The sequence below is a fragment of the Rhinopithecus roxellana genome, chromosome 3, assembly GCF_007565055.1.
Source record: "Rhinopithecus roxellana isolate Shanxi Qingling chromosome 3, ASM756505v1, whole genome shotgun sequence".
NCBI classification, from domain to species: domain Eukaryota; kingdom Metazoa; phylum Chordata; class Mammalia; order Primates; family Cercopithecidae; genus Rhinopithecus; species Rhinopithecus roxellana.
Genome location: NC_044551.1, coordinates 80605062 through 80632663, shown reverse-complemented (window position 1 = coordinate 80632663; position 27602 = coordinate 80605062). Strand labels below are relative to the sequence as shown.

The 27602-nt window shown below is 38.7% G+C and overlaps 2 protein-coding genes and 1 non-coding gene across 3 annotated transcripts in view; 1 reads left to right on the top strand and 2 right to left on the bottom strand.

Annotated features, from left to right (window-relative positions):
• Nucleotides 1-1208: 1208 nt before the first annotated feature.
• RIOK2 (RIO kinase 2) lies at nucleotides 1209-25633 on the bottom strand. Its single transcript, XM_010388633.2, has 10 exons — nucleotides 25463-25633; nucleotides 20951-21089; nucleotides 19636-19752; nucleotides 19022-19197; nucleotides 14136-14224; nucleotides 12131-12322; nucleotides 9662-9754; nucleotides 7745-8269; nucleotides 5337-5433; nucleotides 1209-3549 (listed from the first exon to the last, which is right to left on the bottom strand). The coding sequence occupies exons 1-10, from the start codon at nucleotides 25526-25528 to the stop codon at nucleotides 3385-3387; spliced, it is 1659 nt and encodes a 552-aa protein (XP_010386935.1). The 5' UTR covers nucleotides 25529-25633; the 3' UTR covers nucleotides 1209-3384.
• Nucleotides 17551-17712, bottom strand: LOC115896738. The gene has a single exon (XR_004056633.1). It is a non-coding gene; the product is annotated as a U1 spliceosomal RNA (small nuclear RNA).
• Nucleotides 25634-25892: 259 nt separating the features above from the next.
• LOC104682125 (zinc finger protein 669-like) overlaps nucleotides 25893-27602 on the top strand; it is a 90022-nt gene continuing 88312 nt past the window's right edge. The window contains 1 exon segment of the mRNA XM_030927409.1: nucleotides 25893-26004. The gene's annotated coding sequence lies outside the window, so the exon portion shown is untranslated.

The window sequence follows — 27602 nt, the reverse complement described above, 5'->3', positions numbered from 1 at the left end:
CAAGTCCACTGATTCCAAGCCCAGCATAGCACCAGGACTTGCCCAGAAATTGCAGTCCTTGTGGTCCAGACTGCCTTTCAAGCTTATTTAGGACCCCAGAGCACATCAGCCTGTGGTGGCAAGTCTTGCCGAAATTCCAGTTCTGACCACTGGGATAGGCAATTCCCTTCTGGCTGGGGCTGGTCTAAATGCTCCCTCCATGGGCACTGAGTTCTGCCTGGTGTTGCTTTCTGCTGTGACAGGGCAGCACTGAGTTTTAATGCAAAGTCCCACAAGCACTGTACTCTTCATCCCCCAAGTGCACATTCTCTTGCCACACCATGTGGCCACTGTCAAGGGATGGGGGAGTGGTGGCATCATCAATTCAAGACTGTTTTTCCTACCCTCTTCAGTGCCTCTTTCAGTGATATTAAGTTAAAAGTAGGTACTGCAATCTCTCATCTGATTTTTGGTTTTTATGAAAGTATGGATTATTGTTCAATTTGGTGTTCCTGTGGGGAGGATGATTGGTGGAGGTTTCTATTTGGTCATCTTGTTCAGCCTCTACTGCAAAATGTTAATATTTTTAATGTCATTATTTACAATATTAAGGTAAAAGAACACTTACAGTCTTTAAAATGTAACAACATAGTTTTTGTGAATGACAAAGTTTTCTATAAAAGTATTGTAGCTTTGGAGTTATCTCCATACTCCTGGTTATTACACAACTGTGTAATGGCTATTCTGAACTTTAATCTCCAGCCTCCTTACACAGTTGCATAAGATGGCTCCAGTACTTCATAAACTAGACCAAGGGCAAATTAAGATATGGCCTGATGCTTTCTAGGGAGATGTTCTAAGGAGGGATAAAGAAGATTGGGCATGGCGAACTGCAGTCCACCAAGAGTGCTGAATCTGTGACAGTGAAATAAACCTACACTTCAGAAAGTGCTTTGAGAACCTAACATAACTCATCCCTCTATCCTTTGTAAGTAGCAACCTGGGAGGCAGCACCAGGCAGAGTTTTTTAATTAGGCAGCTATGTATTTTGTCAGAAAATTTACTAAGCAGTTGGCTAAAAGAATGATTATCTTGAGCTGCACTAACTCTGATTAGTATCTATTAAACATCTATGGTTTTGGAAAAGGCTCAAAGATAGCCAGCTATGTGCCAAAGAACAGACCAATGGCTACCAATACCACAAGGTTAACACAAATATAAACCGCATAGTTGGTAGGAAAGGTTTATTTAATGGGGACACTAAGACTATGCAAGATGGTTACTAGAAAAACATATTTCAGTCTGGATAAATACACAACAAGGGATCATAGTTGAAATACCAGTGACCTTCAGAATAGGAAAGGTGGTCAGTTTGTGGAATTTTCCTTTTGGTAACCTAAAGAAGTCATTTTAGCAGTACTAACCATACAGTATATGTCAGGCACTGTAATAAACTCTTTACAAGTGGTACTTCATTTAGTCTTCACAACTCTGAGGTAGGTACTATTAAATGTCCCTATGTTACAAACAAAAAAATTGAGGTTAGAGAGGCTACAGAAGGTACCTGAGGTTTGGGAAGTGTAGAACCAGGATTTAAATCTGGAACTCCTAGGCAAAACAAGTGTTTTAACAATCACAATATACAGCTTTGCCACATTAGTAAAATTTAACATTTTTGTTCATTGTTCACTATGTATGTTTTAAAATGTGAGGGTTATAGCTTATCTGTTAGGACAATCTCTAACTTCTAATTGACGGCTGGCCAAACATATCTTCAAAAAATAACTACTATACCTTAGTTTTCAACAACCAAAACAACATATTCAGAAAAAACTAAATTCCTTAACAGATCATTTATTAGTAAATCTTCAATAGCTAGCACTAATCTTTGCCCAAATAAGGTAAGGCCTCCATTTTTGACTGAAACAATTTATTCTTTGGCCCACATGAAATGTTAGGCTATTAGAGGTAAAAATCATGTTTGTCTTGAGTTTCTGAATAGCAATGGGCTTCTTATGTAGTAGATACTCAAAAATCAACTGAGTCAACTAGGTAAAGCTGAGCAGGCTAAGGCTTTATTCCCAATTTGCTTTCACACTCTGAATATAAGAAAATGATTCCAAAATAAACATCCTGTGGTTCTATTAAGCTGTTTTCAACTTTACATTATAAAAATGCTTAAAAGTCGAGAGATTATACAAAATGAATACCTGAATTCAAAGATACATCTAAAATGCAAAGCAGGGGTATTTAAATATTTCAATGTCTAATTTTCAAGGGAACAGGAATTGGCATTTTCTAGCTTCTATATATTTAAACCAATTTATTAGATAATGACAGGTCTTGCAAATAGCTAGTAGTTAATCTGGCAAAGGTGAAAGGGAATCTGCTGTCTTTATCAATCTTGGAAAAGTCTGTACTATATTCCCTCTGGTAGAACATAATTAGGGATTCAAGTAATCCTGTTTGGTGACTATGGGGTGATATTGCCATCTAATGGCCATTTTTCACTGCAAGTGATCCCCTTTTCCCGCTTATGCGGCAATGAAGAGACAATAATCAGGTGCATACACTTAAGCACTCATCTTTACATCTCACTGAATTATAAAGTACTTGAGGAAGGGACCATGGCTATGTATTTTCTTTCCTGAATTAGGTATTTGTTAACATTGAGGTGAGAACATGTTCCGGACCCACTTACATAAGCATATGAGAAAGAACATTTCATTCTTCATTCTACTCCACTTTCCCCCACCCCTAAATCTTCTGATACTCAGGCCTGCTTACAAGCTGCCAACTGGAAAAATTGTGGTGGACTATCTCAAGTAAGTTTCCATTCTCATGACCACATTACCAATGTAAGTGGCACAAAACAGATTATTAATTAATCAATTAATTAAGCAAATTATACTTTACTGGCTTATCTTTACTTCCAAAGGCTTATCTTTACTTCTAAAGAAAAATAAGGCAGTGAAATTCCTCCAGTTGCCAAATAAAATGCAACCAACTTGTCAGCAGAATTTCAGAATCATTATAATGATTCTAATAGCCATGTTTTATTGAATGCTTATAATGTGCTAAACATTGTTCTAATTGCTTTATGTGCATTGTATCATATAATCCTCAACAGAAAACAACAAAAATGTTTAGATTTTTTAAAATATGCAAATATCTCTAATAAAGTTATTTATTTAACTTTAGTTACCCAAATTACTTTGAAAAAATGGACTGCTGTGGCAGATAATTATTCTTTGCAAGACACATACTGAATGACCCAAATTTATGGATGAAAGAGGGTTTATTAATATATGATAACTTTGGCTCAAAAAAGACAAATAAGGGCTCAAAAAGGAATTACAGTAACTTTAAAAAATATATTAAAACATATCCAAGATCCTAAATACATTATTCTTCCCAAAAGCTAGCTGCTTCCATACTTGATTTGATATTTTGCATGTTTTCCCTACGTTGCTTGGTAAATATATTTGCTTCTCCTTTCTGCAATCGACGTCTGACAGCTGATTTTTGCTGTTTTGTCAACTGACGTTTCACCTTCTGTTTCACCAGTTCCTGGAAAGATTTCATAAATTATGAACCATTTCAAATAGTACACTGCTAATACCTTTTCTATTTATATATTGACAGCATGAATTTTTAAGATTCCAAACACTACATAGTACTTTCCAAAAGTACTATATAGAAACTGTTGTACAGGAAAAATTAAATTCCAAACAGAAATACAGATTATATAGAAAAAATATAGTGTATAGGCAGAATTTTTTAAAAATTAACATAGTGCCACCTAGTGGTCCATCATGAACACTGATGGAAAAAACAAGATGAAAACTGCTTGTTCCTCTGCTTTTTAGGTTAAAAGAAGGCTTTCAGAGTAGGTTTTGTAATAGAAAATTATTTTTGAAAGCATTCAGTATTGCTCAATATATCCAAGAATGCCTTCACAGCTATAGAAATGACCTGATGGTAGCAATCACCCAAGGAAAAGTCTTCATATATCTTTTGATCATAAACTAAAATTACTTATTAGTTAAGATATACTGTGCACGGCATATAACTTACAAAATGAATAAGAAATGTGAAATAGGGTTCACAATGACCTTTTCTTTCTCTGAAACACTACAGTCTGCCATTTAATAACTGTATATAACCTTGTATCAACCAACTTGTCTCCTAAAAAAGAAGATAGTTGCAAAACGCTGCAAAGCCAGGAACAAGGGTCTCCTTTTTTTTGAGACAGGGTCTTGCTGTGCTGCCCAGGTTGGAGTGCAGTGGCAGGAACACAGTTCATGGTGGCTGCAACCTCCTGGGCTCAAGTAATCTTTCTGCCTCAGCCTCCTGAGTGGCTGGGAACATAGGTGTACACCACTACACCTGGCTCATTTTTAAGTTTTTTGTAGATGGGGTCTTGCTATGTTGCCCAGGTTGGCCTGAAACCCTTGGGCTCCCAAAGTGCTGGGATCACAGGTCTCAGCCACAGTGCCTGACCAAATTTGTACTTATAATTTTATACCATTGGCTTGGCATGGTGGCTCACGCCTGAAATCCCAGCACTTTGGGAGGTCAAGGTGGGCGGATCACCTGAGGTCAGAAGTTTGAGACCAGCTTGGACAATATGGTGAAACGCTGTCTCTACTAAAAATACAAAAATTAGCCAGGTGTGGTGGTAGGCACCGGTAATCCTAGCTACTCAGGAGGCTGAGGCAGGAGAATTGCTTGAACCTGGGAGGCAGAGGTTGCAGTGGGCTGAGATCACGCCACTGCATTCTAGCCTGGATGACAAGAGCGAAACTCCATCTCAAAAAAAACAAAAACAAAAACAAACAACAAAAAAATGTTATATCATTAACATGGAAGTCCAAGTGTCTGAGGCTGTCTTATACACCTTACAATCCTCACAGTGACCAAGCTCATTAATCTTCAGCTCATATGAAGAATGATTGATTCATCCATCTCAAACCTGATCAGTTTATCAAGTGACCTACGTTAATTTTTTGAAAGTCATCGGTTTGTAGTCTAAGAAAAAATTACTTGAAATGTAGTCAACAGGCTGCCCAAAATCTGAAGGACAATTGAAAAAGAAGGTATTTTGAGTTTTACCAACAAAAAGTCATTTGGCCTTCATTTTACACATAACGGTGGCAGGATACAACTCTGCCACATCCTTTGAGAAACACTCATTTATTAAAATCAAAGAAAGTACTGGTTTCAAGACTTAATTCAAAAAGCAATCAACAGAAATCTGGACCTGAAAAGCATACATTATTTGTTTAATGAGACAAGGCAATCAGATCACAGTAGTGATCTAATAAACATTCAGTACATGTTGAATGACTGCTTACCGGAGGAATTGTTGAACAGCTTACAACACTGCCTGAAGAAGTGATACTCAGAGTTCTTGTTCTATACTGATTCATAGCTCCCATATTTTCTTCATCTCTAAAATTAAAAAATCCACAATGTATCTAGTTAATTTGTATAATGTAATGAATCCCATTTGATTATATTATTTTTTGCATGCAGCAAAATTGAAGACATAAAATACTTCAGAAAGATTATATTTTAAAATTTCTGTGAAGATAAAACTACCTACTGTTAAGTTCTATATAAACAATTTTGATTTTCCAGCATTTTATTAGTCACCATCAAAATTTAAAAACAGTAGAATGCTTTAGCGATTGAAATTTATCACCTCCCCACAATTCATCTTGCCTTTTCTAATAATCCTCTCCTCTTCTTTCACTGAACTATATAAATCTGTTTCTGCCTATCTAAATTTTTGAGACTCTTTCCACCTTCACAAACAACAGAAGATATAACGGTAACAGACGGTACTCATGATAGTCAGCTCCACTAGGGTAGGAAAATCTGCAACCTAGAGATGAATGTTTTCACATGGCTCAAAGTTTCAATATATGGAATGTATAAAAACTCAGACAATATTAACTCCTAACAGTTAATATTTTTCAGCAACATCTGCTGTTTTGCTTTTACTTTGAATGTAAGTTTTGCCCAGCATGTATCCAGAGAGTGAGAACAAAATTATTGTTCCCACTCTGAGTTTAAAAGACCATTTAATCCTTTGTAGGTTTTCTTCTATTGCTGTGATGGTTAATTTTACATGTTAACTTGACTGGGCCTCAGGGTGCCAGATATTTGCTTAAACATTAACTTGGGTGTGTCTTTGAGGGTGTTTCTGAATCCATAAACTGAGTATAGCAGATTGCCCTCCCCAGCGTGGGTGGACCTCATCCAATCCATTGAAGGCCTGATCAGAACAAAAAGGCAGAGTAAGAGAGAACTGTCTTTGAACTGGGACATAGGTCCTCTCTTTTCCTTGGATGTGGACTAGAACTTAGGCTATTGGCTCTTCTGGCTCTCAGCCCTTTGGATTTGGACTAGAACTGTACCATGGGCTCTCCTGCGTCTATAGCTTGTTGACTACAGATCCTAGGACTTCTCAGCCTCCATAACCCCATGGGCTAATTCCTTATAATAAATCTCCTATTCATTTCTGTTTCTCTGAAGAATCCAGGCTAATACAATCACTCAAAATCCTGAGCCTCTGTCACCCCTGATTCTTTTCCTTTTAAACTTCTGATTTAATTTTCCAAGTTTATTATTTAAATGGCAGTAGCCCTGTGACACAGATACACAGCTATATGAAAAAGGAACAAAATTCTTATGTTTGGCTTCATGAATAAAACTGTAAAGATAAAGGTAGGCTTAAGATATAAGCCCAAATATGTACTGAAAAATGTTTAATAAATGTATTGCTGAAGTAATTTTAATTGTCATATTACTGTTTTGAAATAAATAAAACCAGTAGTTCATTAAACTACAGTTTGATTCTGAATAAGCTATCCCAAATCCAAAAAATTAAGTTTTAGAACTTTTCCTAAACTAAGCTGAGTCTGATTAATATTTACAAAAAAAAAAAAAATTCTTAAAAGAAAACATAGTATCATTACATAATTTTAACTACACATGAACAAAGGACAGAAGGCTCAAGGTACTAGAGAAAATTCACTGCAGATGTTTCATATAGAAAGTACATTATTGCATGTTTTAATATTTACATGCCTTTACATAACTCAAACACACATCAGATGTGTAATTAGGAAAATAGGTGAGGAATAACTCATCCATCTAAAACCTGATCAATGTATCCAAGGACCTATAATAATTTGAAAGTCATCAGTTTGTATTTTTTTTTTTTTTTGAGACAGTTTTTCGCTCTTGTCACCCAGGCTGGAGTGCAGTGGCGCGATCTTCGGCTTACTGCAACCTCCGCCTCCCGGGTTCAAGGGATTCTCCTACCTCAGTCTCCCAAGTAGCTGGGATTACAGGCACAGGCTACCATGCTGGCTAATTTTTGTATTTTTAGTAGAGACAGGGTTTTGCCATGTTGTCCAGGCTAGTCGCAAACTCCTGACCTCAGGTGATGTGCCTGCCTTGGCCTCCCAAAGTGCTGAGATTATAGGCATGAGCCACTGTGCCCAGTCATCGGTTTCTATTTTAAGGAAGAATTACTTGAAATTTAGTCAATAGGCTGCCTAGAATCAGGTCAACTGAAAAGGAAGCTATTTTGAGTTTTTAACAACAAAAAATTACTTGGCTTTCATTTTACATATCAAGGCGGCAGAATACAATTCTGCCTCATCATTTGGAAAAAACGTTCATTTACTAGAATCTAAGAAAGTATCGGTCTCAAGACTAAAGTTAAAAAGCAATTGACAGAAGTCTATACCTGAAAGGCCTGAATTCTCTATTTAATGATGACAAGGCAATTAGATGAGGGCATTCATCTTCATACTCCTCAGAGCCAGCAGGGACTCCTCCATGAACTCTCTGACCATCTTGCCCATTGTAATTTTCAGTTCTGTTTTTCTCCTCGGAAAATTCAGTTACAGAGTTGTTTTCAACAACCTGCCCTTTTATTTCTTCTAAAGCTTGATTGAATTCAGTCATTTCAAAACTCCGTGCATCAGCACTCTCTTCTGATAAACTGTCTTCCTTTATTTGTTTAGGGTCTCCAGATGATCTGCAATAGCAGCCCTCTGATTCTTCTAGAGAGTTCTGTTCACTTTCATTTTCTGACCTATAAACCTCTGCTTTTTCTGCCACTTCTCCATCTGAAAATGAGAATTCAGATCTCTCTTCTGTTTCAATATTTTTATCATCCAGACCTAATGGATGAAGCAGTTCATCATCTGCCTGCATTTCCTTCGTGTAGCCACTGGCAGAAACCTCCACATCAAGAGTGTCTTCCCTCCTAGAAAAAAAAAGGTGTCAAGCATTGAAAGAGGAAAAAATGTTTATCTAAGAGAAGTAAATATCTACTACTCTGATAAATTATGATTCAAGTGAGTTCAATAGCTTATATGTTAAAAATAATTTTTTCCTTTCCTAAAATGTATTTAAATGACACAGGCATACAAATATGAAAGGTATATGCTGGCTGTAATTTTAAGAATAAAGTAACTGAAAAACAACAATATAAATAAAAAAGTTATAAAAACCTCAGCTTATGTTTATTAGCTTTGTAAATTAACTTTCAAAGGGGGCTAAGGATTTCCTTCAGATTATGTGCGTCATCCCAGATCAGAAAATATCTTAAGTGTATAAAATAAATATGAGAAAACTGAGTTTTGAGAATGCACATAATAGTTATGTCTTGAGAATCAATCAAAGATACCTCCTGGGGCCAGGCGCAGTGGCTCAAGCCTGTAATCCCAGCACTTTGGGAGGCCGAGACGGGAGGATCACGAGGTCAGGAGATGAGACCATCCTGGCTAACACGGTGAAACCCCATCTCTACTAAAAAATACAAAAAAAACTAGCCGGGCGAGGTGGCGGGCGCCTGTAGTCCCAGCTACTCGGGAGGCTGAGGCAGGAAAATGGCGTAAACCCGGGAGGCGGAGCTTGCAGTGAGATGAGATCCGGCCACTGCACTCCAGCCTGGGCGACAGAGCGCGACTCCCTCTCAAAACAAAACAAAACAAAACAAGATACCTCCTGGTCCCGATAAAGGAAAAACATAAATTTCAATGAACGTTTGGTGTGATTCCTTATGAATGAGTTACTCACATAGCATCCAAAATAGAATAAAAGTTCTTGAGTTTATCAGAAACTAGATATGTTCCCTTTCTAAAATTCAATAGCCGTGCCTTAATGGACCAAATGCAGGTATTTCCAAGTTTTTAAGTTTCAGTTATGTACTACAGAGCAATGACATCTAACAGTGACTATTTGAAAAGTTTTTTAGATGAAAATGTTAATTTTTAGAAATACACAGTCCTGGCCGGGCGCGGTGGCTCAAGCCTTTAATCCCAGCACTTTGGGAGGCCGAGACGGGCGGATCACGAGGTCAGGAGATCGAAACCATCCTGGCTAACACAGTGAAACCCCATCTCTACTAAAAATACAAAAAACTAGCCGGGCGAGGTGGCGGCGCCTGTAGTCCCAGCTACTCGGGAGGCTGAGGCAGGAGAATGGCGGGAACCCGGGAGGCGGAGCTTGCAGTGAGCTGAGATCTGGCCACTGCACTCCAGCCTGGGTGACAGAGCGAGACTCCGTCTCAAAAAAAAAAAAAAAAAAAAAAAAAAAAAAGAAATACACAGTCCAGATATTTAAACTATTATGTAAAGCAATGTGGAGTACAAACCTGGTATCCCTAAAGGTTGGAAAAAGCTCACTTTCGTAGCTGAAGCGTTTCATGAAGAAATCTCTAATGCATTTAACATCTCTGTCAAAATACCTGCAAAAGCAAGAATCATTTATGATGTAGCCTTTAATGCTCCTTTTTCCTTATTAGCCAATGACAATATCCTTATTGGTTAATGGTACTGCTGCTCCTTACACAAGGAGATAAAATATGTTCCACAAAGGAAAAGAAGATACAAATGAGTTACCAGTGTGTTTGAAAAACTAAAATCCAAGGAAATCTCAAGGATATAAGCTGTCAATGCCATGCAGTTCCTACGGTTAGGAAAGTCAAGGTTTTCTCATAGTTACTGGTATATAGTTAGATACACTAGGGAAAGATGAGTGTGAACCCCAGGAAATAAGATTACGGGCCTATGGTTTAGGGATAGGTTTCCACTTATTCTCCTCGTCCTGAGTCTAGCTATGCTTCCCATCAGCAACACTCACTAGAACCTCTAGCCAACTGAAAGATCTGAAGATAAAAACATATTAATATTAAATAGTTAAGTTTGGAGACTACTGAGTTATGTTTATGGCTCTTTGTTATCCATTGGCCGATTTGCAATAATACCCAAAGGGATAAATAATGCTACAGCTTATAAAAATAATCTGACGACATGTTAATCTGGACCAAAAGTAGAATAATTTCTGAGTATCAGGCTGCCTTATGGGCCACCATAAAGCAGATTAATCACCATAAAGAGATTCAATTCTCTAGAAGATTACCAGACAAGGGAGAATTAAGGACAGGATAACATGGAATTGACTATCTCTTTGAGAAAGATGAGTTTGGAAACAGGAAGATAATGCCTCTCCTCTTTGCTCACAGGGCACTCTGGGAAAAATATTAATATATTTTAAAAAGACTATTTTATATACGTTTACATTTCCCTACGAGACAGTAACATCTTCTAAAGCATATATAGGGCTTATTTATATCTCAGTCTCTAGCAATTAGCACAGCTCCTTGGCCCCAGTACTGGTTCATAAAAATTCAAATTAAATCACAACATCTCCCATAGAACGATGCAGCCTAAACCTAGAATGTCATCATCTGTCACACTCTGGGGGCTCCTAGATGTTCCTTTATTGTGTGATTATGTTACTCCTTATTAATAAAAATGGTGATTAGTCATCATCCAAAGAGTACTGATCACCCAAGTGCCAGGCAGTAATATTTTAGTATTATTTTGTTGAAAACATTTTAAAAATTTATTTTCAAATGACATTTCTTTCTGTAGCATAAGTACAGACATTTTCTACTGGAAACCAGGATGAAGACAAGCTTCACCTAACAAAACTACTTCAAACTCAATCTCTGCAAGAATTAATATACTCTATTATATAAGTGATACTAGTTGTTAGTTTAGGAAAAAGAAGTTTCTCATAAAGCTTGGAACAGAAAGAAAAAGAAATCCTTAGTTATACTCAATTGAATCATGAACCACAAGCAAATAAAGGATAAGGTCCTATTTCAGGACTTGGTTTGGTTTAAATAAGTAATGTGAAGAATATGATTATCGCAGTATATAGTGATTCTGCTCTGTGTCAGAGATAAAGTTTTATGTGAATTTTTTTTCTAATAATAAAAGCTAAAAGTGACAAGAGATAATTATCACTGGTTTGACAACTGAGTCCAGTCAAAACCATAACTTTTATTCAGATCATCGAGATTACTGAGTTATGCTTGGTGAATCTCTCTTGGAGGCAATCATGGAAGAGCAAGAAAAAGAGAAAGGCAAAAGTGGTTCTAGGGTTCCCCACTTCACTCCCAACTTTTATCTGTTTTAACAATTGGGCTTCCATCTAAAAGTCTGTTTGAACAAAGGGTTCCATATCTAAGAAAATTTGACTTTCGAAGTCTGTCAATTTACAACAAAGAAATTCAAATTCTTATGGGGGAAAACTCTAGTGGTTATACGTTAACACTAGCCACTTCAAACCAGTGACTGACCTAAATAGTATCACAATACTATTTATTGTGATACCTAATAGTATCACAAAATTGAAAAATTATGAAAAAATGATTCTATTCTAAACAAACACATCCACATCCAGAATTAATAATAGCACGTACAGGCTGGACGCGGTGACTCACGCCTGTAATCCCAGCACTTTGGGAGGCCAAGGCAGGCGGATCACCTGAGGTCGGGAGTTTGAGACCAGCCTGACCAACGTGGAGAAAGCCCGTCTCTACTAAAAAAAAAAAAAAAAAAAAAAAAATACAAAAAGTTAGACAGGTGTGGTGGCGCCTATCTGTAATCCCAGCTCCTCAGGAGGCTGAGGCAGGAGAATCGCTTGAACCCGGGAGGCGGAAGTTGCGGTGAGCCAAGATCGTGCCCTTGTACTCCAGCTTGGGCAACAAGAGCAAAACTCCGTCTCCAGAAAAAAAAGTAATAATAAAAATAAAAAAATAGCATGTACGTACCACTCAGCATTGGGATGAGAAGTTGAAACCATCTGTGGAAAATCAATCATGGTGATATGGTCATTTTCATCCAAAATGAGATTAAATTCATTAAAATCTCCATGAATCAGCCCATGATTTGCAAGTTTGACAATTAGTTCCATAGCTTCATCATATACTGATGCAGGATCTTCAACATGGTGTATCTGACATCTGAAAGTATTTTAAGCATGAATATAGGTTATTTGTATTCGTTTATGATTTTAACGGAAGTATGTATGCATGTGAACATAAATATTATTTCCATGCCCTGGCTCCCCAGCAGCTTTCTTCTCATTCCCATCAGCACACAGATATAATATCCCCCATCTATTAAAAAAAATAGCCACACTCTGCTTCAATTCTGTATCTCTTTTCTACTACCACCTTTCTTTGATCTTTACAACCAAACTTGTCTACATGTGCTTTTCCAATTTGTTTCGTCCTACTCTCTAACACCATTTCAAACAGGCTTTCATCTACTTCATTTCAATAGCCCTTGTTGAGACTACCAATGACTTCAATGTTGCTAAATCCAAAGGTCCATTCTTAGTCCTCATCATACGTGGTCTGTCAGTTGACCTCTTTGAACATTTCTTCACTTAACTTTTAACGCTTAACATTAGGATGAGAAGTTGAAACCATCTGTGGAAAATCGATCGTGATGATATGGTCATTTTCATCAAAAATGAGATTCAATTCATTAAAATCTCCATGAATCAGCCCATGATTTGCAAGTTTGACCATTAGTTCCATAGCTTCATCATATACTGATGCAGGATCTTCAACATGGTGTATCTGATTTACAAGTCTGACAATTAGTTCCATTCTCTCCAGGTTTTCTTCCTTCCTCATAGATCATACCTTCTTAGTCTTTTCTATTTGTACTTCATCTTTTTCCTTGACCTCTAAATTCTGGAGTTCCTCAAAGGTCAATCCTATGAACTTTTATTTTCTCTTATTTAGTCTCACTCTTGGTGATCTCATCTAGATTAATGGTTTAAATACCACATATACACTGATTTTAATGTAGACTTCTCTAACTCCCAGGCATCTCAAACTTCACATGTCCAAAATGGAATCTCTGATTCTGTCCCACCCTCCAACTCCAAAATGCTCTTCCTGTAGCTTTCCTGTTTCTGTACAAGGTAGCTTTCTCCCTCCAGTTAATCTGCTACTCAGGTCAAAAACCTTGGTGTCACCATTGTCTCCTTCCTTCCTTCACATCCATATCCAATCCGAAATCATGTTGGTTCAACCTGCAGAACACATTCACAATCTGACTGCTTTTCATTACCTTTGCCACTATCACTGTAATCAGAATTACAACCATTTCTTGCCTAGATTATTGTAATAGCCTCCTAACTTGTCTTCAAATTATGTCTTTGTCTCCCCAGAGTCTATTAATTCAGCAGGCAGAGTGACCCTCTGAAAACACTGAGATCACTGATTGATGAGATCACATCTCTTCTCTGCTCAAAATACTCCCACTCCAATAGCTGCTAATCTGAATCAAAATTTAGTAAGGTTTCACCTTATTAGTGAGACTTTTCTTGACCACCTTACATAAAACAGTAGTCTCTTGTCCCGTTAGTACTTCCTATTTCCCTTAAACTCTGCTTTTTTTAATCCATAGTACTTACTAACAATTGACAGACATTTCCTTTAGTTATTTATTGCACATCTCCTTCCATTAGAATGTAAATTCCATGACGGCAGGGATTTTGTTTTGTTCACTATTGAGACTAAAAGGGCCTGGCACCTAACAGTCTCTTAATATGGAATGACTGAATGAATCACAGAGATTACAAAGTTCATATTGTCAGAATGAAACTGGGTTTTTAATTTGTCTTTCAGTCTATTCCTTTAAATCAAATTTTAACTTCCCAGAGGTAGTATTTCATTAACTAAAAAAAATTTTATTAAAAACCCTGAAACCTAAATTCATTTATCAGGATTCATGGCTTTAAGAATAATGAATACTTACAGTGGATAACCATTTATGAGTTCCATGACGACTGCATGACGATTGTAATCAATTGGCTTTGGAACTGGAAATTTCCTCTCATACAATGCCTAAAACATTGCAAAACAGGTGTAAGCTAATGAACAGGTCATTACTCTTTAAAGAACAATTAAATATATACCTTTCCACAGAAAAACACACAATCCTTTATAAAATTATACTTAACACATGGTTATTTATGCATAGCTTATTTATTCACTGCACAGAATAAGCCATACATAAAAAGCAAATTTTAAACAAAAGTTTGAATTCACTTTTCTGCCAAAAGTGAACATTTACAAAATGTTATGCACTGTGCTGGGGTTACAAAAATGAGTGTTAAAAAGTTTCTAAACAATCTAAAATCAGTGTTTTTTATTTTTTTTATTTTTTTTTTGAGACGGAGTCTTGCTCTGTCACCTGGGCTGGAGTGCAGTGGCCGGATCTCAGCTCACTGCAAGCACCACCTCCCGGGTTTATGCCATTCTCCTGCCTCAGCCTCCGGAGTAGCTGGGACTACAGGCGCCCGCCACCTCGCCCGGCTAGTTTTTTGTATTTTTAGTAGAGACGAGGTTTCACCGTGTTAGCCAGGATGGTCTCGATCTCCTGACCTCGTGATCCGCCCATCTCGGCCTCCCAAAGTGCTGGGATTACAGGCTTGAGCCACTGCGCCCGGCCTCTAAAATCAGTGTTAAAAAGCCCCCAAGAAGCTTACAGTCTCTTGGGGTACATCCTTTCGTATTTTGTAAGTCTCTGACATTTGTTGAAATGTGCTCAAAATATTCAAATTGGAAACAAATTGTAATTTAGGAGATAAAATGAGGCATTCTAAGAGATCAGCCATTTTGGTTTATAGGGGACCGACCTTTTTCTCCACCACAATATGCAATATAAATCTATTATGTGAAAAACATATACACTGTTGTTGTCTGATTCAAATGTTAAGGCTCTCCATACATCTTTTCCCCTGTGCTTATTGTCTTCAATCTTATTGTTTACAAAGCCCTGCTATTACTTTCTTTAAAATACCTCAGATTTATGCCCTTTGACATTTAGAATGCTAGTATTAGGAATGGCAAAAACTGCAATTACTTTTGCACCAACATATACTTGTAAGGAGGCATTTGTTATTTATACCTCATTACTCCACAGGTGTTCTAGCTTTTGCCATCATACCTAACCTATTCTATGTACCAATACCAGACTGACCTGCTGATGTTAGTACTCCATTTAAAAATATATACATTGGACCGGGCACAGTGTCTCAACGTCTATAATCCCAGCACTTTGGGAGGCTGAGGCGGGTGGATCAGTTGAGGTCAGGAGTTCAACACCAGCCTGCCAGCATGGTGAAACCCCATCTCTACTAAAAATACACAAAAAAATTAGCCAGGCATGGTGGCACATGCCTGTAGTCCCAGCTACCTGGGAGGCTGAGGCAGGAGAATCGCTTGAACCCGGGAGGCGGAGGTTGCAGTGAGTTGAGATCATGCCACTGCATTCCAGTCTGGGCGACACAGCAAGACTCCGTCTCAACAACAACAAAAAATAATTTTACATTGGCTGTAAATATTCTTTTCAATTTGAACAACTTTTCCTGGTTTTCAAAACTCTTTAATCCACCTGTACAGTCCTAGTTCTCCCAATATTCTCTCCAGTACACACCAACAAATGTAGTCAGGACAGTCACCTCAGTGTCACCTAAACACACAGGGCTCACACACATTTCATGTGATTGTCCATACCACTTCTCTGCCAAAATGCACTGTTTTAGGGTCAAATAACACCCAAGTTTCATGGCTCCACTCAGCTCCACTCACTACCTGAAACCTCCTCCATCAACTATTCTATCATTTACTGAAGTTTCTCTAAACTCAGTATGTAATTTAAAAAAAAAAATTGTTCTTAGGCTTGCAGTGGTGGCTCATGCTTATAACCCCAGTACTTTGGGAGGCCAAGGTGGGTGGATCTCTTGAGGCCAAGAGTTTGAGAGCAGCCCGGGCAACACAGCAAGATCCTGTCTCTAAAAGCAGGCATGGTAGCACATGCCTGTGGTCCCAGATACTTGGGGGGCTGAGGTGGCAGGACAGCTTGAGCCTAGGAGGTCAGGGGTGCAGTGAGCTGTGATCGTGCCACTGCACTCCAGCCTGGGAGACAGAGTGAGACCTTGTCTCAAAAATAGATAAATAAAAGGTTCTGTTTCATATGTGTTTGTGTTATCTTCTCAACTTTAAGACACAGATTGTACTGGTTATTTCTTTGGCATCTACTCCTTCACCCTACACTAAACCCCAGCAATTAATTTCAAAACGTTGCCTATCACTTACCTTCTGTGAACAAAAACCAAACAACTTTCCACTTCCCAGATATTTTTCTTTGCTTTGTTTTTACATACTTTTTTTCAATGTAGACCATTTTGAGCATACCTTGGCAAATCAATAGCATGTGATAAACTCAAAGATTGTGAATATTTGTCTAGAACTTGTGCTATCACCTAGAACTCATGCTATAGCCCAATCTTTATCTTATTGTTCCTCTCTTATGAAAAATCAACATATTTAAGGTGTACATTTATGTGCAACCAGATTCCATTCCTATACCTTCAATATAAATATCCTGAAAAACACCTACTACAGTTTTGGGAAAATGTGTAAATGATCCCTACCAAGCTGCTCATTTACTGACTGAATATTACAAGACACAAACTATTAGTATAAAACAAGAAATACATTAACAGGTATGGTATCAGTAATACTAATTTATACTGCCTTAAGAAATCTCCAATGATGGGCCGGGCGCGGTGGCTCACGCCTGTAATCCCAGCACTTTGGGAAGCCGAGACAGGTGGATCACGAGGTCAGGAGATCGAGACCATCCTGGCTAACACGGTGAAACCCCATCTCTACTAAAAAAATACAAAAAAAACTAGCCGGGCGAGGTGGTGGGCGCCTGTAGTCCCAACTACTCGGGAGGCTGAGGCAGGAGAATGGTGTGAACCTGGGAGGCGGAGCTTGCAGTGAGCTGAGATCCGGCCACTGCACTCCAGCCTGGGCGACAGAGCGAGACTCCGTCTCAAAAAAAAAAAAAAAAAAAAAAAAAAAAGAAATCTCCCATGATTAGTGAAAATTTAAGTATACAACCCACTCAAAGAACAAGCTGAATCCTCAAGGAACAGTGTGTTCACATACTGTAGCAATCTTCAAATTTTTTAGAAAAATGAAGATAAACTATGACAAATCATACTGGCAGAATAATAAAAACACAATATTACCTTTTGTTTAACTTAGTTATTGCTGAATATATTTAATTTGGATATTATTATATTTAACAAACCTATGCTGAACTTAATTTTGAAGGCAAAAAGTAAAAAATAAAGGTCTTTTCTTTTTAAATGTCAGGGGAGAGTACAAATGTAGTCCGCCAGTACCCCAAAATATGCAGTCAAGTTCCAATATTTGGGGTAACTGCAGGGGTCAGCACACCTGAAGTGCAATGAATAGGCCTAACCCTGAGAAAACCATCTTTGAGAGTTTGGCATTTCATCTGCCAGGTTAAGTATTTTTTTTCTTTCTTTTTCTTTTTTTTTTTTTTAGACAGAGTCTCGCTCTGTCACCCAGGCTGGAGTGCAGTGGCCAGATCTCAGCTCACTGCAAGCTCCGCCTCCCAGGTTCATGCCATTCTCCTGCCTCAGCCTCCCGAGTAGCTGGGACTACAGGCGCCCGCCACCTCGCCCGACTAGGTTTTTTTTGTATTTTTTAGTAGAGATGGGGTTTCACCAGGTTAGCCAGGATGGTCTCGATCTCCTGACCTCGTGATCCGCCTGTCTCGGCCTCCCAAAGTGCTGGGATTACAGGCTTGAGCCACCGCGCCCGGTAAGTATTTTTTTTCTATTTGTATAAATGTATGGGGTACATACAACATTTTGTTAAGTATATATGAGCAGTGATCAAGTCAGGGTATTTAGTGTGTTCATCTCCTGAGTACAATACATTTTGTTTACTATGGTCACCCTACTCTGCTATCAAACATTGAATGTATTCCTTCTAATTGTATGTTTGTACCCTTTAACTCACTTCTCTTCATCCTTACCTCTTAAAAACGAAAAATTTTTACCTTTTTTGTTTTTTGAGACAGTCTTGCTCTGTCAGCCAGGCTTGAGTGCAGTGGCATGATCTTCACTCACTGCAACCTCTGCCTCCTGGGTTCAGTGATTTTCCTGCCTCAGTCTCCCAAGTAGCTGGGATTACAGGTGCCCACCACCATGCCTGGCTAATTCTTGTATTTTTAGTAGGGATGGGGTTTCACCTTGTTGGCCAGGCTGGGCTCCTTACCTCAAGTAATCCGCCTACCTCGGCTTCCCAAAGTGCTGGTATTATAGGCATGAACCACTGTGCCCAGCCAATTTTTACCATTTTTAATATACATATAAATCTATAAATTATGTTTGTTCCTTTATGTGAAACAAAAAACTAGCCTACTTATCTGAGACACTGAGGTTTCTACAGATGATAATTACCTGGTGTTTTCAATTAGAAACAGACATATGTATAGCTATATACATTGAACAGATATATATACATCCAAACATACATATTTGTGAGGTAACAGCATCATTAATTATTGTTGGCTCTTCCATCTTGTCAGCATTATAGAATGTGTTGCCCTTATGCATTCGTAACTATTTAAAATACCTTAACATAGAATGGAAAAGAGCCCGAATAATCAACAGTTATTTAGGACTGAGTCTGCCTGTAGGAATTGAATCTAAGGTTAGAGAGATGTGGGGAGAACAGACTCACACTTGTCATTAAGGCCTTTGAGACACATGTATTATTTGGGTAAAAAATGCATGACTATAAAATAAATACCTTCATATAGGCAAATTCCTTCATGGCAGAGAGACGAGATAAATAAAGCCAAGACACATTATGCCTATGTTTATGATAATCACGTTTGTTTTTCAGATTTCGAAATGAGGTTCTTCCTAGTCTGTGAAGCTTTAATGCAAATTGTTGTCCTTCTTCATTTGCAACAATGTAAATATCTAGAGGCAAAATTTCAAAAACAACCATTATTAAAAGTGTATTCCAATCAGTTAAAACAAATAACTTTCTGATTTTATTTGTTTTAAAAATGTCATTTTTCCTAATAAAGGTTGAGTATCCCTCCTTATCCAAAACCTTCAGACCAGAAGTGTTTTGAATTTTGGATTCTGGTATATTTGCACATAAATCATGAGATACCTTGGGAGTTATTAGAATAAAAATAATTCCTGGTATAAATGAACTTTCAATGACAGACTTTCAGAGAGAAAATAGTAACCTACTAATTAAGGGCACTTTCTGATTTGTATTGCTTCCAATCAACTTTCCGATTTACTGTTTAGTTAGAGAAAAGGGAAAATTAAAAGAGGAATGCTTTCTGAAGGGAAAACATAAACTAAAGCAAAGAAAATACTTTGCACAGTACTATTAGCACTTACCTGATTCTTTGCCAACACCCATCTGGTTTCCAACAGACTCAACTACTTGCCTAGAAGAAAGTGTTTTCAAAGCTAGGTAATCATATCCTGCATTTGTCAACCGATAGCCCTGGACAGCTAGACAAAATCAAAGGAGAAAGACCATATTTCAGTTACACTGTACAACCAAGTCACATAAGTTCAAGTCATAAGAAATATTTAACAATGGAAAGTCTTCGTTGGAAAAAGATAAACTACCCAGGCTCACAAGTTTCCAATTTCTTCCTATAATTTGCATTTCTTCTCCAATGTACTGATAATCAAAATGTGACCTAAAGACAGGTCTATAAATATTTGTGATGAGATAAAACGAGGAATTTAAGTTCAATTTTTTTCATCAATTTGATCTAGAATTTACGTCTGTTTTTGTATATCCATTATCCATTTCATTTTTCTAGTAATTTTTCTTTTGTAATTTATAAAAGGAAGGATATGTGATAGGTTGGAAAAAACTAATCCCTCACCACAGATGGTTTCAGAAGTAATGATCCAGGGTATGACTGCTGATTGTATTTTCCAAAGATGGTAGCCACAATATCTCTACCTACATGCTCTTCTGCAGTACCTACATGCTCTTCATGCTCTTCTGCAGTACCTACATGCTCTTCATGCTCTTCTGCAGTACCTACATGCTCTTCATGCTCTTCTGTAGTACCTACATGCTCTTCTGTAGTACCTACACGCTCTTCTGCAGTACCTACACGCTCTTCTGCAGTACCTACATGCTCTTCTGCAGTACCTACACGCTCTTCTGCAGTACTCTACATGCTCTACTGCAGTATTTTATATGCTCTTCTGCAGTACCTACATGCTCTTCTGCAGTAGTCTATACACCCCTCTGCAGTATCTACCTGCTCTTCTGCAGTACCTACGTGTTCTTCTGCAGTACTCTACATGCTCTTTCGCAGCACCTAGTGCTCTTCTGCAGTACCTACAAGCTCTTCTGCAGTGCTCTACATGCTCTTCTTCAGTACTCTACATGCTCTTCTGCAGCACCTACATGCTTTTCTGCAGTACTCTACATGCTCTTCTGCAGTACCTACATACTCTTCTGCAGTATCCTACATGTTCTTACTACTATTCTTTCTCCACCTCCTTTGATCTGGGTGTGCCCTGTGATTGTTTTGACTAATAGGATATGGCCAAAGTATGTTTTGTCAGTTCTTTGTTTAATGCTTTACTGGTCTGGCAACTTCTACTTCTTGACTTTTGGAACACTTGCTCTGGTGGAAACCGATTACCTGAAAAATCACAAACGGTGCCTCAAAATACTTACTTTTGGTACGCTCCCAAGCTATGAGTTTATGTTTCACTAATTCTCTTAAAATTTTATTACAGCCACCATGTTTAAGGCTGGCTATAGAAGCAATCAAACTGCCGGGAACAATTTCATGGTTCTTCATGCCCATTTCAACCTGAAATTAAAGGAATCATTACATAATCATAATCAACACAAAGCCTTGTCTATCAAAACCCTGTGAAGAAATTAACTTCTCCTTGAAACTTTCCTGACTATGCAGTTCTCCAACTAATTCTGAGACATAATCACTTCTGTCTCTGAAAATATTTTTAAATTGCAATTTGTAATCTAATCACTGATATATATATAGTCTTTCCATTTCAACAGTAGGAACTGTGAATGCTAGACATACTGATGACATTTGGTAAATGCTAAAATACTTGATGACACTTAAACATTTGTCTTTAAAAACTACAGATGTGCCAGATATTTATTAAGCAGGTATTTAATGAGAAAGTACTAAATGTAGGCATTGTAGAGGATATATATATATATATATATATATATATATATATATATATATGAATGATAGACTGGATAAAGAAAATGTGGCACATATACACCATGGAATGCTATGCAGCCATAAAAAAGGATGAGTTCATGTCCTTTGCGGGGACATGAAGCCAGAAACCATCATTCTCAGCAAACTAACACAAGAACAGAAAACCAAACACCGCATGTTCTCACTCATAAGTAGGAGCTGAACAATAAGAAGAACACATGGACACAGGAAGGGGAACATCACACACTGGGGCCTGTCAGGGGGTTGGGGACTAGGGGAGGGATAGCATTAGGAGAAATACCTAATGTAGATGATGGGTTGATGGGTGCAGCAAACCACTATGGCATGTGTATACCTATGTAACAAACCTGCATATTCTGCACATTTACCCCAGAACTTAAAGTATTTTATATATATGTGTGCTTTTTATCTCTGAGGAATTTTTACCTCATGATGAAGATTTTTAAACATGGTATACATCTAAGTTTATTAGAAGGTAAGAAGTGATAAGTGTTTAAAAAGGTAGCTCAGGGCAGAATAATACTTCTAGCTGAGGGATCAGTTCCAAGGAAGATGCAAAACTAGAGACTGACTTTTAAAAGATGTGGGCATACAGAGAAAACAGACAAGGGGATATTAGTGAAAGAAAAAGATGTGAAAATGGCACATATGCAAGAAAGTACTGCCCACAGAGAATAGCTGAGTACAGTGGCAGCTCAGATGGGATAGCATATAGAGTTCATGCAAACACGGCTGGAAGATACTTCTAGGATAGAGAAGGCATAAAAATGTAGACCAAAGAATTTTATACTTTATCCTGATGAAAGCAGGAAACTCTTGAAGATGTTTAGGCATGGGAGACACATGAACAGGGTTATTTTAAGGACATTAATCTACCAGGAATATGCAAATTGGCTTACAGATGGCAAAATCTGAGGGAGTACTCTGGAGAACTAAGACAGAAGTCCAGCTCAGAGAAAAGAGCACCCAGAACAGGGTAAGTGGTAGTGGTAGTGGTACTGGAAGGAAGGAATTAAAGATCTTTAGGAAGTATTATGGGAGAGCTTGGCAATTAAATGTGGAAGGGTAAAGGGAATGGAAAGCCACAACTGGAAGTGAAGAGGAAAAGCAAGTTTTGAGATTATATATAATATATATATAATATACAATATATATAAAATATATAATATATAAAATATATATATATTATATAATATATAAAATATATAATATATATTATATAAATATATTATATTATATAAAAAATATATAATATATATATTATATATATAATAGAGCTTGGGAAAAGAGAAAGGGGGTAGAAAAAAATTGAATTTGGTTTGAGCACTAAGAGTCAAATAAAAATGTTTAAAGGAAAATTGGAGGCCAGATGCAGTGACTCATGCCTGTAATCTCAGCACTTTGGGAGGTCAAGGTGGGCGGATCATGAGGTCAAGAGATGGAGACCATCCTGGCCAACATGGTGAAACCCCATCTCTACTAAAAATACAAAAATTAGCTGGGCGTGGTGGTGTGTGCCTGTAGACCCAGCTACTCGGGAGGCTGAGGCAGGACAATCGCTTGAATCTGGAAGGCGAAGGTTGCAGTGAGCTGAGATTGTGTGGTGGTGTGTGCCTGTAGACCCAGCTACTCGGGAGGCTGAGGCAGGACAATCACTTGAATCTGGAAGGCGAAGGTTGCAGTGAGCTGAGATTGCGCCAGTGCACTCCAGCCTGGTGACAGAGTGAGAAGGAAGGAAGGAAGGGAGGGAGGGAGGGAGGGAGGGAGGGAGGGAGGGAGGAAGGAAGGGAGGGAGGGAGGAAGGAAGGGAGGAAGGGAGGGAGGGAGGAAGGGAGGGAGGAAGGGAGGAAAGAAAGAACAAAAAAGAAAGAAAATTGGAAAGGGGCCTATATTTAGGAATGAAGTTATAATTAAAGGAAAAATTGTCAATTATTTTATAGAAGTGAGAGTTGAAGATATGAAGTGGATGCAATCACTGAGCAAGAGATAGTGGAAGAAAAGGAATGTTTGGGAGCAGAACTGTGGGGCAAGTTCATATTGAAAGCTAAGGGCCGTCAGTCAAACAATGATTATTGATATAGGAGGAGTCAAAGAAGTAAAAGGGAAGAGAGGCCCAAGAAAGGGTACCAATACTGGTAAGATTCAACTGAGACTAGAATGTCATATTTAATGACTAAGTCATTTCTTGGTGAGCTTTACAAATAATTTAAATATTGCAGCGCCAATGTTTTGGAAGATAAATCTGGCATCATTTTGATGTCTCACCAAAACCTTAACTTTTAAATTAACTTATTCCATGCTTTGTCTCTGCCTCCCCCATCCTCTAACACTCTTATTTTTGACCCCTACTTCTGTCAGAGGCATTAAGGAATGAGTGTGCTGAGGAAGCAGGAAAGGAAGGTATCTTTCAGAAGTGATAGGTTTTCATAGAGAAAGTCCAGCTGATTAGAAGAATCTACATGAGACAAAGTAAATATTGTCTTCCAAATTTCACACAGATTTTGCATTTGATAGTTTAATCCTTAAGTGCTATTTAATTGTAAAAATCCAACACTTGAAGCCTTAACATAATACAAGAACCGGTGTGACTCATATCGCATATCCTGTTACATAATTACACAATACAGGTAGTCCTTATCATGGGGTTCACTCCTTACCAAAAGATAATGGCTCCTAAATAAATGTACTGCTTCACTGTACAAATGTCTCGATCTATGTATTAATTTCTGTGTCATAAGACTAAGGCCATAGGCCGGGCACGGTGGCTCAAGCCTGTAATCCCAGCACTTTGGGAGGCCGAGACGGGCGGATCATGAGGTCAGGAGATCGAGACCATCCTGGCTAACACGGTGAAACCCCGTCTCTACTAAAAAAAAACTACAAAAAACTAGCCGGGCGTGGTGGCGGGCGCCTGTAGTCCCAGCTACTTGGGAGGCTGAGGCAGGAGAATGGCGTGAACCCGGGAGGCGGAGCTTGCAGTGAGCTGAGATCCGGCCACAGCACTCCAGCCTGGGTGACAGAGCGAGACTCCATCTCAAACAAAAAAAAAAAAAAAAAAAAAGACTAAGGCCATAAAATCAGATTTTGTTACTCCCCTGATCAAAAACATTCAGTGGTTTCCCCCACACTCTTTAGGTTCTGTAGTACATAATCTCTCACCTTTTCCAGCTACATCTCCAACCATTTGTGTCTGTCTCACTTTGCTCCAGCCACACTGACCTTTCCTCTCTTCAAAGACTTTTCTGTCTCAAGGCCTTTGCACTTATTACTCCTGTTTCCTCTGCCTCCAACTCTTTCCAAGAACTTCACTGGGCTGTCTCCCTCTCACACAGCTCCTATTTTCCTCCATTCATTCTTTCATTTAGCGAATATTTTATTCATTATCTACCAAGGACGTCCCCCTCCTCTCCACCAGATACATATACTTTCTATGTTATTATCCTTTATCATTTTCATAGCATTTATCCGTTATCCTACTTATTCGTTTACTTGATGATCTCCACTTGTCTGTTTGAATAAGTGAACCTCCTAAAAACCCGACAAATATGTGTTGACTGAATGAATCAGAAAGACTGCTATGCGACTGAGTCTGTTAGTAAGGAAGTCAATATTATCAAATCTCAGGAGGGGCCTTAAATCTTTCACAGCTGGTCGGAAGCTCAGGATCAGAGAAGTTTCCAGGCCACAGAGATGCGAGCGTTTCTTTTCCGCGCAAGGCGAATAGCAGCAGAAAAGAAGAAAATTATTAGAACACGGGACCTTTGCTCTATCTGGGGGAAGGTAAGGTCCCAAACAAAACCTTTTTAAAAATCCAACTCTCTGATGCTCTCTTCTCCATTCCCCCAGCTTCTGCCACGTCCTGGGTCCCAGAGCGTGCCTGCTCAGATCCCAGAAAACTTGCAGGAACAGGAAGAGGTCACACAGTGGTAAGGGGCAAGGGAGAATAGGAACGGCGGATTTCTTACCGCGGTCAAGACCCTGAAGTCATCTCGGCTCATGTAACGCAACTTGGCCACATTCACCTTCCCCATGGCGGCCCCCGTCCGAGCCCAGATGCCTCTCCCACGACAGCCGGAAAGCGCAAGGCAGTTGGTTATGCCGGCCTCTAAGCGCTTTACAGCCGCTGGATGGCTCGCGCACGCGCTGCGTCTTACTATAGGTCCTTGTTAATAGATAGAAGTGCTGTTCGCATTCGTAAAGGAAAATAAAACTACTTGTATGTTTTATGAAGCACATAGTATGTAACAAGTGAACGTTTTATTTTTGTGTAATTTTTGCCTTGTGACTGAGTTGGCGGAGCGTAGATGTTCTCTACAATATGCCATTTTTTCCCCCATATCTGTCAGGACTTGCTGCCTCAATGACGCGTTCCGCCTCTGAGAGCAAAGTGGTTACTTAATGGGAGGAGCAAATTTTTCCTGCAAAAAACTGCTCTAGGCAAAGTGACTTCCAACAAGAGAGGGTAAAATAACCTGAGCTAGAGTCCAGACAACCAAATCTGTTAAAGGTAAAGTGGACTGTAACGCCCTCTGCTCCTAATTGCGCCTGCTTGGGACACCTCCGGAGGCCATGGTTAATGGAACTCCTGCGCTTGCTCGGTATTTCTCTTAAGTTGTTCCGGGAGGCTTCGGAGTGCGCCTGCGCTGGTTGGGGTAGGCGTTTAAGGTGACGTGGAGAGCGCGGCGGTCATCCTTACCTGTCAGGGCGCGTTTACAGAGGAAGTGGGGATTTTGATAGTTCGGCCTGACCTACGCGGGTAGGACTTCGAGGGCCCAGGAGCGATTTAAGGATTTTAGAATAGTTACCCATACTGGCTCTGCAACTCCAGAGTGCAACTGTAAGCTAGTTGTACCCCAACAAAGAGGATGACTATGATCTACTCTGTCTTTCCAGCTAGGATAGTTAGTGCTCTCAACTCAGAATGGAAAAGGAAAAACAGCCCTCTATTCCCTCTATATTCAAGCCTTTGTCTGCTTTTTACTTGAATGCAGCATATCTTGGATTAGCCATATTCAACCAGTGGACATCTCCATTTAAACGAAATTTTTCTTTCTGTACTTAAGAAGCCATAGAAATGATTTTTTTTTATTTTTTTCATTTTTGAAACAGAGCCCTGCTCTGTCACCCAGGCTGAAGTACAGTGGCGCGATCTTGGCTCACTGCAACCTCCGCCCCCCAGGTTCAAGGGATTCTTCTCCCTCAGCCTCCAGAGCCTGAGGCGTACACCACCACGTCCTGCTAATTTTTTGTTTTGTTTTGTTTTTAGTAGAGATGGGGTTTCGCTCTGTTGGCCAGGCTGGTTTCAAACTCCTGGCCTCAGGTGATCTGCCTGCCTCAATCTCCCAAAGTGCTGGGATTACAGGCATGAGCCACTGCGCCTGGCCAAAAAGTTTTTAAAGAAACCAAGTGACTAACTTTATTTGTACAAATTTATAGGGTAATGAGAAATTTTGTTACAAGTATTTAGGGTGTCTGTCATCCAAATACAATATATTTTTGTTTAACTCTAGTTACCCTACTCTGCTGTCAAACATTGAATATATTCCTTTTATCTGATTCCATGTTTGTAATCTTTAACCCACTGTGTTCATCCTGCTAACTCATCCTTCTCAGTCTGCTATCTATCTTTCCTCTCTCTTCCTCCATGTGGGAGCTCTAAAATTTTTTAGCTCCCACATATAAGTGAGAACATGTGATATTTGTCTTTTTGTGCCTGGCTTATTTTCCTTAAGGTAATGACCTCCAGCTCCATCCATGTTACTGCAAATGGCAAGATTTCATTTTTTATTGCTGAATAGTACTCGATTGTGTATATATACCACATTTTCTTTATCCATTTATCTGTTGATGGACGCTTAGGTTGATTCCGTATCTTTGCTATTGTGAATAGTGCTACAATAAACATGCAAGTGTAGGTATCCCATTGATATACTGATGTCTTTTCCTCTGAGTAGATAGATACCCAATAGTGGGATTGCTGGATTGAATAATTCTATTTTTAATTTTTTGAGAAATCTCCATATTCTTTTCCACAGTGGCTGTACTAATTTACATTCTCATCAACAGTGTATAAGAGTTCTCTTTTCTCTGCATCCTCACCAACAT

Bases quoted from the DNA above. Each gene is read 5' to 3' on its own strand.
- RIOK2 (XM_010388633.2), bottom strand. From the start codon at position 25,528: ATGGGGAAGGTGAATGTGGCCAAGTTGCGTTACATGAGCCGAGATGAC. The intron at 19,198-19,635 runs GTAAGTGCTAAT...TTTTGCCTCTAG, and splicing joins GGGTGTTGGCAAAGAATCAG to ATATTTACATTGTTGCAAAT. The intron at 5,434-7,744 runs GTATAGACTTCT...TTTTAATTTTAG, and splicing joins AGAGAATTCAGGCCTTTCAG to AGATGAAGAAAATATGGGAG.